The sequence below is a fragment of the Pocillopora verrucosa genome, chromosome 7 (assembly GCF_036669915.1).
Source record: "Pocillopora verrucosa isolate sample1 chromosome 7, ASM3666991v2, whole genome shotgun sequence".
NCBI classification, from domain to species: Eukaryota; Metazoa; Cnidaria; class Anthozoa; order Scleractinia; family Pocilloporidae; genus Pocillopora; species Pocillopora verrucosa.
The window spans coordinates 15,418,077-15,429,239 of NC_089318.1; the positions used below are offsets into that span (position 1 = coordinate 15,418,077).

At 37.9% G+C, this 11,163-nt stretch overlaps 1 protein-coding gene across 1 annotated transcript; it reads left to right on the forward strand.

The window, feature by feature from the left end:
* The first annotated feature begins 4,105 nt into the window (after nt 1-4,105).
* On the forward strand, nt 4,106-5,659 carry LOC136282314 (uncharacterized skeletal organic matrix protein 5-like). The gene is made up of 4 exons (XM_066169832.1): nt 4,106-4,370; nt 4,593-4,626; nt 4,781-4,907; nt 4,986-5,659. Exons 1-4 carry the CDS (start codon nt 4,142-4,144, stop codon nt 5,508-5,510), a joined length of 915 nt encoding a protein of 304 aa, XP_066025929.1. The 5' UTR covers nt 4,106-4,141; the 3' UTR covers nt 5,511-5,659.
* Nucleotides 5,660-11,163: the final 5,504 nt, after the last annotated feature.

Below are 11,163 nucleotides of genomic sequence, written 5' to 3' on the forward strand. Positions count from 1 at the left end.
TTTCAATCTTAATGCAACAACCGAAATCTTACACGGGCTATCATAAGTCAGTAAAAGTGTTCAGACGAGAGTAAGCGGCTGTGACGTTTTAGATTCGCGGGTGTCTTGAGAAATATCCGAACAGAGTAGTAAAGATGAGTCATGAGTTATTCTGCGCTGACACTTACAGCGTTAACAGAATTTCCAATAGTAACTCCGTTAAATCCATGGCTGCCCCTATTTTTTCTGCAGCCATGTTTCGCGTTCTCCCGATGCACTTGCGCGTCTTGAGAAATGGAAAGGAAATTGTAAGTAAATCAAAGGGCATTTTATATTTGGAATTGTTCATTTGTTTGTATTTCGGCGCTGTCAAAACATATCTTGTTTCTCTTACTGCATGCTTAATGAGTTTCTTTCAGCCTTGCTTACTCCTCTTCTGTTTTTCTTTCTGCGAGACATAGAAAAGTCTGGTTACAGGTCACTTGCTGCGTCCAACTGAAAGTGGAAAAAGCTCCAGAATTTAGCGCATGAAAAGGAATGAGAAAGTTTCTTGATCAGTAAATCAAATTTGGTTTCTAAATACATGTCTTAGTAACTAGTCTTTCAACTTACTCGTATTGTGTATATTTAAAATGCTCTAAAATGTGTCATAGGCGCCACTGACAACCGTGATAGAATGACACATTCCTATTTACATCAGTAAGTTTACAAACTGGTTCACGGCTGCGACAAACAGATGAGTTACTGGCCGATAAACTTTGTTTGGAAAAAGCCTTCCTCGCCTGATGTTACATATTAAAGACCATGAGGGCACTTGCTGTATTCTGGTTTTCCCCAACCTGAGTTCACCGAGAGATAATATGCATGCGCATCATAGCCGTTCGCTGTAGATTTTGTAAGGGAATTTGAAGTTTCATCGGCTAAGCGAGCAGTCAATTTGCAAATCAATGATTTAAGTTTACTTTAGTAGTAAATAGTAACGAACTATTTTACGAAAACTGCAAAGTAAATCATACATGTATATATTTTTTAGAAATAATACATAGACCAGATAAAAGTTTCGACGAACTGGCTCTATGCTTGATCATCTCGTATACGAGTAACCAATCCTAAGACCTAAGCTTAAACTAAAAGGACAAAATCTCCTGAGCTAAAAGTAGACGGCAGAAATGCAATTATTATATTTTTTCGCTGTTGCATTTTCAGTGTGCACAAAGAGCAGATAACAGGCTTCCTTAGGCTTCCTTCAGTCGTTGAAAACTTTAAAATGGACGGGGATTAAGAAAAATTTGATTTACGATCAAAACTGAGCGAGGCGAGCGAAATTGCTTTTGGCACATTTCTTTCCGCAGGAGTAAGACGTTGTGTGTTTGCTCAACCCTAAGACTGAATTACTAGTAAAGTATTCTCTAATTTACTCAGCCACGATAAGCAACCGATAAAATATATTCTTGCTATATGAAACTTGAAGAAAAATTGAGCGAAAGAAATAACCTCTTCAAAATTATAGAAGCCAAGATCTCGCCAGCGGCTTAAATTTAGAACAAAGGTTATTGGATTGCTACCGACAGTAGGAATATTTTCGAGTCTGGTAAATATTTACTGAGACACAATACACAGGGACACGGTTACACGCTTGCTACTCATAAGAGGGCTGGACAGAACATTCACAAAGTCTTCCTATTTGCATAAAACTATGACAACTGTATTCCGTCAAGTTTGTATCACTGCTACATTCATTTTGCTGACCGTGAATAGCGACAAATCCCCTTCCCTAGCTGTCACCAAACTATACGACCAAATGATGGCCTGTAACATAATTCAAGACTCGGACTGACAGGAGAATAAATTACCTAATGGAACACACCCTTCCCCAACATATGCCTTGGCATGAAGATCAGCCCAGAGCAAGAGTTGGTATTCTCGGAAATAATGGAAAAGACTGCACAAGCACTGATTCTAGAATCGGCTTTGGAGCGAGAGGAAACCATGATGACAATAGAACATGCGAAGGTGTTGTTTAGTTCAAAGTAGAGATGGAAATCATATTTGTCGGTGGTTTCGATCTTAGACTAGGCAAAATTTGATTATTAAACGTAGTGGTCTGGCAGATTACAACTCAGAAATGTTCAAAGCTATAAAACCGACACACAGAGCTGTTGATTGTCCTAATCATTATATCTTTTGCTTCACCACCTTCTTGTCCCGACTCTCGTACTGTCCACAATATTCATTTTAGAGCATTGACGGATTAATTAACCCTTTAACTCCCAAGAGAGAATTTCTCCTTACAATATCAATACAATTTCAAGCATAGAAGTGATGAGAATAAAGAAAAATATCAATTGGGGATTATTAGTTAAACACCGTTGTGACTTTTAAGATTCGTGCGTGTCTCAGAAAAATATCTTAACAGAAGCAGGAAATACGGGCATTTGTAAAACTGTTCTAATGAGTAAAATCTAAAATCCAAGCTTTCGCTGATCAACGGCATCATCAGTGATGCAATCATTAGAACAGTTTTGTTTTAATTATGCTGCTGAAGGACAACATGAACAGATTACGGGCATTTGTGTTTACATAACCTAATCTAAAAACTAGAAAAGGTTTAAAAAAAAAACACTTTTCGATAGAAAATCCATAAAGTCCATGACAGTCCTTTCAGTTTATAATACAGATGTTTCGAATTCTCCCTACCCAATCATCTTGAGCCAGAACGGAAAAAAGACTATAAATTTAAGACTATAAAAGTATTCAATTTATTTACATTTGCCAGAGTTCATTTGTTTGTATTTTGGCGCTGTAACACCTTCATCTTGTGTTTTTTGTCTCCACGTAGTTAATAAGTTTCTTTCATTCTTGCTCACCACTTTTCTATTAGAATTTCTGCCAATTCCCGCCTGTGATTTTTTTCGGTTACCGTAAAGAAGTCTGATTACAAGAATCTCGCTGCTTGCGTCTTACTGAAAGCGTTTTCATGATGAAACTGCAAACTTAGAACAAGAAAAACATGGAGAACTTGGCTGATAACCCAATCAGCAAGTACATGAAAGTTTTTTATTCAATGCATATTGTAGTGACTACTCTATAATGTTCTGAACTACTTTAAGACGCTACTAACAGCTGATAGCATTAATGTCACAGTTGTATGTACACAAGTAAGTTTACAGACCAATTCACGTCGGCGAGGAACAGATGTGTTATTTACTGTCCAAGTTTTGTTTGAATTAAGAAAAATGTGCCCTATGTTTGAAATTTGGCCTGATGTCGCATGCCCAAGACCATGAGGCTACTTTACCCTTATGCAGAGCCCAAGAACCCACATATGATATACATGGATATGCTTCTTAGCCGCGTAATGTACATTTCTTATAGAAATTTACTTGTCATCGACTTAGCGGGCGCTAAGTCGATGAATAAATTTGCAAATCAATGGATTAAGTTTACTTAAATTGTAAATAGTAACAACCTACTTTATGAATACCGTGCAAGAAATAATCTTGACGATTCAAGGAGAATGTTCCAGAGTCCAATGCCAAAGATATTTTTCGATGACTTTCCTCCATAACTAGTCATTTCGCATGCTAATAGGCATCCCTCAGAACTAAGGTTAGAAATAACGAAACAAAATCGGCGAGGCTGAGAAGTGACGATGAAAATACAATAAACATTTGCTTTCAATCCGCATCAGGAATTAAAAAAGACTTCCTTTGCGTACTCAGCCCTTAAAAGCTCTGATATCGATTTGATTTGAAGATCAAAACTGAACCGAGCATACGAAATTGCAACTGGAATAGACTTTTTCAGAAGGAACGGGTTTTCTGTTTTCTTTGCACTGGCTTACTTGTACACTATTTAATTTACCCAGTCGGCAATAAGCATGCCATGTTAATAGACTTTGGTACATTATGAAATAAGATGGAAAAAAAACTAAATCGAACTAAAAAAAACTTCGCCAAAGTTATGAAAGCTAAACATTGACCATGGGCTTAAAACTCGGAACAGGGTTATTGGATTGCCGCCAACAGCAAGAATATTTTCGAGTCAGGTAAACATTTGCTGGGACACGTACACATAAACAAGGTTACAAGCTAGATACTCATAACAGACAAAAGATTCACAGAGTTCTCTTAATTTCATCAAGCTACGACAACTCCTCAAAATGAGTGAGCTCCTCCAAGTTTTTATCACCACTGCGTTCCTTTTGCTGACCGTAAATGGAGACAAATCCTCTTCCCCAGCTTGCGCCAAGCCATACGACCAAATGATGGCATGTAATCTTATCTGTAACATGATTCAAGACTCGGACGCCAACGATGCAATGAAAATGTTACAAACCAAACTCGAAGGTCTTATTGCAGCAATGAAGAATCGTTCTCCTTTACTTCCAGGTAGTCCAACCAGACTAAAGTATTTTACGTGTCTCGCGTAGCAACTCGCCATTGATTTGGGGGTTTAAACAACGCGCGCGATTGTTTCAAAAGCCACACAAACGGTGCTCGTTTTTGTTTTAAAACCCTTCTTTCTATTCTTCGTAAGTCGGATTAAGCGTTTTAGAATGATAAAAGCTATTTTTGAAATATTAACCTGCACTGTTCTTTTCATTTCACCAGCCTCTTCTTGCAAGGAACACTACGAGAAATACAAGTAAATAAATAGTGATACAATCATAACAAAATTAATGCAATATATCCTGTATTGTTATATTTAAGAGAAGTTGATCTTTTTTAGGAGCTTCCTCTTCGTTTTTTACAATGGCCATAATGAATTTTGTGAACACTTGTATTTCTGTTGTCCACAGGTCGACAAAGAGTCAAGTTTACCCTCTAATATTTGGTTCACAAAACGTTCCTGTTTACTGTCACATGGGAAACTTTGGATGCGGAGATGGAGGATGGACTTTGGCCATGAAGATTGACGGAAAGAAGGTATGCTACTTTACTATTAAGGAATACCACTGTTGTAAACTATACACCACTATAACTTTCCTTTTCTCAACATTTCAGAAAACTTTCCATTATGATTCCAAGTTTTGGAGCGACAAAAATATCTACAACCTTCCCGGAGGAAAGACTGGCTTTGACTCAGAGGAGACCAAATTACCGACCTACTGGAACACACCCTTCTCCAAGATATGCCTCGGTATGAAAATCAACCAACAGCTCAGGTTTATTGTCATCAACAAGCAGGCAAGCTCTCTCCACTCACTGATCGCTGATGGAAAATACCGCAACACTGCACTGGGTCGCAACACGTGGAAGAAGTTGATCGGCTCACAATTCTCCTTACAGGCCAACTGTAACAAGGAAGGCTTCAATGCTGCGGGCAGTTCCAAAGGCTCTTCCAGAGCAAGAATTGGTATTCTTGGAAATAATGAAAAAGACTGCGGAACCACTGATTCTAGAATCGGCTTTGGAACGGGAGGATATCACGATGACACCATCACTTGTGGAAATTACGCAATAAAAGGATACACATCGGACAATGGAGAGAAGCACATCAAAGCTATGGGATATATCTTGGTGCAGTGACAAGGGAATCGTGGAACTCTCTGTGACATGGCCTTCGAGCAATGCCCATAGTAAACCGAAATACGTATTTGTAGCACAAGGGGTAAAAGCCAATAAAAAAAAAGTCGTTCAAAACTGATACTGTTTAACTAGTTTGGACTTTCGTTAGTTTACCGTAGATATCCAGTTTATGATCAAAATTATTTCCTGACAATTTTCGATGGTCATGATAATATAGCTATGTTACTGGAAGTTGGGATTTCACATGAATAAAAAATTGGCGCCAAAAAAATATAAATTCTTGTCAATGACGTGTGCACATTTGTGATATGATTCAGTGAATAATTCACAACAAAATGTAGTTTCAACTTAAACTAAGATTTGAGATGATGTTTCACGAGTATGTATCAAAATGCATCGAGTCTTTACATCATTAATTTGTTATAAAAGGGTTACAAAAAAAACCCTAATAGAGCACACTAAGAAAAGTTTATGATCGAAAACTGATTATCCCTTCACTAAAAATTCGCCCAATAATAATATCCTCCTATTTATTAGCCATAAAATCTCCACAAGGAAGACGGTGCTACCCCAAGGGCTAAATTCTACTTCTCCTTCATGAATGCATTTTTATTTTGAGTGCAACTCTTTATAAGTCGGTACACAAAGACAGCATTTTTTGTTCTCATTTCCCGTTGGTCACTTTTCGCGGTTGTTTTTCGATTCGGTATTATCACAAAAAAGTGTCGCCCCGTCCTCCCCCCCCCCCCTCCCCAACAGCTTGCAAACCTGTTACTCATCCGACTCCCCAAACCGGTAACTTGGTCTCTTTGTAGATATTGATAAAACTAAATATAAGAATAAAATGAGAAAGAATACAAAATAAAAAATAGGGGGCTTTGTCTGTCGGAGTGTCTGAGGTAAGAGTGCCATGACTTCTCAGAGTGAGTTTGTGCGTTTATGAAAATAAACAACTGATTCAGCAATTGACAGAAAATGCGGAGGATCCCTTGGGTAAGTGGATAAGTATCAGGACCTTTTCATCTTCCCCTGCTTAGTTTCATTATACTAAAGAAATTAGCAAGTTGTAGGCTATCCGATGGCATCGCTAGAAAATGTGTGAAAACCGTGAGATATTCTTAAAAAATAATTTTCTGGCGTGACTAAGGCGACATAAGCTTTTTTCATTTAATTAGCAAGAACTATTGAGCTGGTTACTAGAGATCACCTTGGAAACAAGATAACAATATCTCGGCAAATAACAAACACAGAAGACAAAATACATATAAAATATGCTGAATGCAGATTTTTTTTAAGCTCGAGATAAAGATTAACATCCAAGAGTTTGTCCACACTCGAGGCTATGACTCCAAAAAACGAGACGTGTGCAAGAGCAGTTTGAATGATAAAAGAAATTAAATACACAGATGTAAAACTGTGTCTTGGAATGCACGCAATGCCGGAATAACGGCTGAGAAACCAAACCAACAGAGAGATCAGACACTGCAAGACTCAAGAGCAATGTTTTCACAGGCTTTGGTATAGACGAAGTCCTTGTCAAGGCATGGATTGCCAAGATATTCAATACGATAACTGTACAGGCCGAGAAGGCGTTCAAAGCAATATTGACTATTCGTTATCGATGATGTTTCGTTGAATTCTGTCATTCTGTACCAAGTTGCGAGGGAAACCAGGCGTATTCAAGAGAGTACACGACAAACTAATCTCCCTCTCTCTCTCTCTCTCTCAAGTGATACAATTAAAGTCGAACCTGTACTAAGCGGTACCGTATTAGGTCACCCTGTATTAAGGGGTCGGTTTTCTAAGTCAATAAACTTTTCATCTGATTTTCCACCTGAATTGAAAGGTCACTTAGAGTGGAACCACTCAGTTGAAGCTATGAACAATTTTTAAACTAAAATTTGAGCCATGTTTATTTCCAGAAATCAAAGTTAGCAGAATTTTTGAGTGAGTTTTTTATAAATAAAGAAGTCAATTACGAATAAAAGCATGAAATAGGGTTGTTTTCGTTTTTTTCTCTTACGACAACCCTATTCTATGGAAGCCGTATTTAACAGTCGTTCCGTGAGTGACTGCTTCATACAGGTTCGACTGTAGTTATTTTCCTGTTTTCCTAAGTCAATATGGCATGATGTTTTAGCCCCTTCACCGAAAATTAAACAATTCCTGAAATTAAGGGGGAAAAAGCTTTTATTTAGCTTAGTGAAAGTTTTATTTGACTTATTTACATACCGGTAAAGATTACATCAAACTTGAGTCATACACAGGTCTTGGCGAAACCGAAAGAAGACTATCTATCCATTTTAACAATGTGGAGAATTGAAGATTGTACGCAGTACTTGTTGTGACGTAGTGAATCTGATGAACATGTGCTAAACAATTAAATTTTACACCTTTATCAATCAAAATGAGGCTCTCATTAGATTTGAGAGGATTGCCTTACTTGCGCGAAAAATTACTTTAATAGCTGTAAAAAAACAAACAACACAATCGTCACTACTTTCACCACCAGTCGGTGATTCAAAGACACCTAGGTATTTGATTAACAAAATAAAGAAACGTCGCGTTTACATCATCATTATTACCAGGGCACTTAAAACCGAGGTCTTTAAGGTTTTGAGCCGAACAGAAGGAGAATGTGGCTGCTTCCGTCCACGACCGCTTTAACATCAACCAATCAGTTGGAAGGCCTCTATTTCAGCGTTAAAGTGCATGCTACGAGTTAACGGCGATCTTTCGGAAACAGCTAGAGAAAAGCACACTTAATATCTGATGACCTTCTGCATCTAGAAAAGATCTTTCCTGAAGCGATCAACTTCCAAAGTGGTAAATGTCTGGTGCCCTGTTTCTCAAACATACTAGGAATGATCCTAATCTAGAGAAAAAAAATTCCAGATGGACGTAGTTGTCCAGTCTAGTGAAGAGAAAGAACTGTCCCTTAAAAGCTCTTTTTAAATTTTATCAAAAGAGTGTAAGATGTTTCTCCAAAACTCCCCAACGTTTCCTTTTATTAAGAATCCCCTTGATTGAAGCAAATGCTTTGCGATCTTTGATGACCAATAGATTTTATTTTGACCAATTTTGCAACCATGAGGAGCGGTTCAACAAAATCCTGCAATGTTTGTGGGGTCCCAAGGGCACGTGGAACGCTTTCATAATTTTATGGCCTGCTATACGTGACCGTTTTGTTGATCTTTTTCTTTTTTTTTTGCCAATGATTTACCAGAAATATCCTAAAATCTTCTGCCTTTTAATCTTAATGCAATAACCGAAATCTTACATGCGCTCTCATTGGGAATTAGGAGTGTTCAGATGAGAGTATGTAAACACGGCTGTGACGTTTTAGATTCGCGGTGTCTTAAGAAATATCCTAAGAGAAGCTTTTTCTTTTCTGAAAAGTTTTTCTGCGCTGACACTTACAGCGTTGACATAATTTTCAATAGAAACTCCGTGAAATCCATGGCAGCCCCTTTTTTTTTCTTTACGGATGTTTTGCGTTCTCCCGATGCACCCGTCTTGAGAAATGGAAAAGAAATGTAGGTGAATCAAAGGGCCTTTTATATTTGGAAGAGTTTACTTTCGGCGCCTTGAAACATATCTTGCGTCTCTTTCCGCATAGTTAATGACAGAGTTTCTTTCAGCGGTGCTAACTGCTTCTCTGTTTGTCTTTCTGCGAAACATCCTTTGTTATTCTTTCGTTACCGTAGAAAAGTCTGGTTACAGGTCACTTGCTGCGTCTAACTGAAAGTGGAAAAATCTACAGAACTTAGCGCATGAAAAGGAATGAGAAAGTTTGTTGATCAGTAAATCAAATTTGTTTCTCAATACATGTTTTAGTGACTAGTCTTTCAACCTACTAATAGCGTATATTTTTTAGAATGCGCTAAAATGTTTCGTAGACGCCACTGACAACCGTGACAGAGTGACACATTTCTATTTACACAGGTAAGTTTACAAACTAATTCACGGCTTCGATAAACAGATGTGTTACTGGCCTGAAAAACCTTGTTTGACCTATAAAAAGTCATTCCTCGCCTGATTTCGCATAGTCAAGACCATGAGGGCACTTGCTGTATTCTGGTTTTCCCCAACACTGAGCCCACCAAGAGATAATATGCATGCGCATCTTCGCCGCCGCTGTAGAAATTTATAAGAGAATTTGAAGTGTCATCGGCTTAGCGAGAAGTAAATTTGCAAATCAATGGTCTAAGTTTACTTTAGTTGTAAATAGTAATGAACTATTTTACGAACATCGCGAAAGAAATCATATACGTGATTATTCTATAGAAAGAATACATAGACCAGATAACAGTTTCGACGAACTGGCTCTCTGCTTGATCATCTCGTATACGAGTAACCAATCCTAAGACCTAAACTTAAACTAAAAGGACAAAATCGCCTGGGACTTAGACTAGACCGCAGAGATGCAATTTTTATATTTTGTTGTTGTTGCATTTTCTGTGTGTATAAAGAGCTGAGGAAAAATGGCTTCCTTAACTTATGCATTCGTTGAAAACTTTAATTTCGTCAGGGATTAAGGAAAATTTGATTTTTTCGAACTGGGCGAAACAAGCGAAATTGCTACTGGCATTTTTTTTCTCCTCCTCAGGAGGAAGGTGTTGTCTATTTGTTCAACCCTGAGACTGGATTACTAATACACTATTCTCTAATTTAATCACCCTCGGATAAGCAACCGATGAAAATACATTCTTAGTATATGGAACTTAAAGAAAAATTGAACGTCAGAAACAACCTTTCCAAAATTATAGAAGCTGAGATTTCACCAGCGGCTTAAATTTAAAACAAGGTTATTGGATTGCCACCGAAAGTATGAATATTTTCGAGTTGGGTAAACATTTACTGAGAAACTATACACAGAGACACGGTTACACGCTTGCTTCTCATAAGAGGGCTGGACAGAACATTCCCAAAGTCTTCTTATTCGCATAAAACTATGACAACTCGTCAAAATGAGTGTATTCCGTCAAGTTTGTATCACCGCTATAATCCTTTTCCCGATCGTAAAGGGCGACAAATCCTCTCATCCAGCTTTCACTAAACCATAGGACCAAATAGTGGGTAATCCTATTTGTAACATGATTCAAGACTCGGACTCTCAGGAGACTAAATTACCAACCTACTGGAACACACCCTTCCCCAAGATATGCCACTGCTTGAAGATCAGCCCAGAGCAAGAATTGGCATTCTCGGAAATAATGAAAAAGACTGCACAAGCGCATATGATAGAATCGACTTTGGAACGGGAGGGTACCAAGATGACAACAGAACATGCGAAGGTGTTGTTAAGTTCCAAGTAGAGATGGAAATAATTTTTGTCGGTCGTTTCGATCTTAGACTACACAAAATTTGGTTATTTAACGGTCTATCATATTGCAACTCAGAAATGTACAAAGTTTTAAAACAGACGCACAGAGTTGTTGATTGTTCGGGTCATCATATCTTTTGCTTCACCACATTCTTGTCCCGGCTCTTGTACTGTCCCTAATATTCATTTTAGAGCATTGACGGATTAATTAACCCTTTACCTTCCAAGAGAGAACTTCTCCTTACAATATCAAATATAGAAGTGATCAGAATAAAGTAAAATATAAATTCGGGGATTATTGTTTGATCCAATACCAAATTCTCCAAA

Excerpts from the sequence above, each read along its gene's own strand:
- LOC136282314 (XM_066169832.1), top strand. The coding sequence starts at position 4,142 with ATGAGTGAGCTCCTCCAAGTTTTTATCACCACTGCGTTCCTTTTGCTG. Across the intron at positions 4,627-4,780 it reads GAACACTACGAGAAATACAA|GTCGACAAAGAGTCAAGTTT; the intron begins GTAAATAAATAG and ends TGTTGTCCACAG. Across the intron at positions 4,908-4,985 it reads TGAAGATTGACGGAAAGAAG|AAAACTTTCCATTATGATTC; the intron begins GTATGCTACTTT and ends TCAACATTTCAG.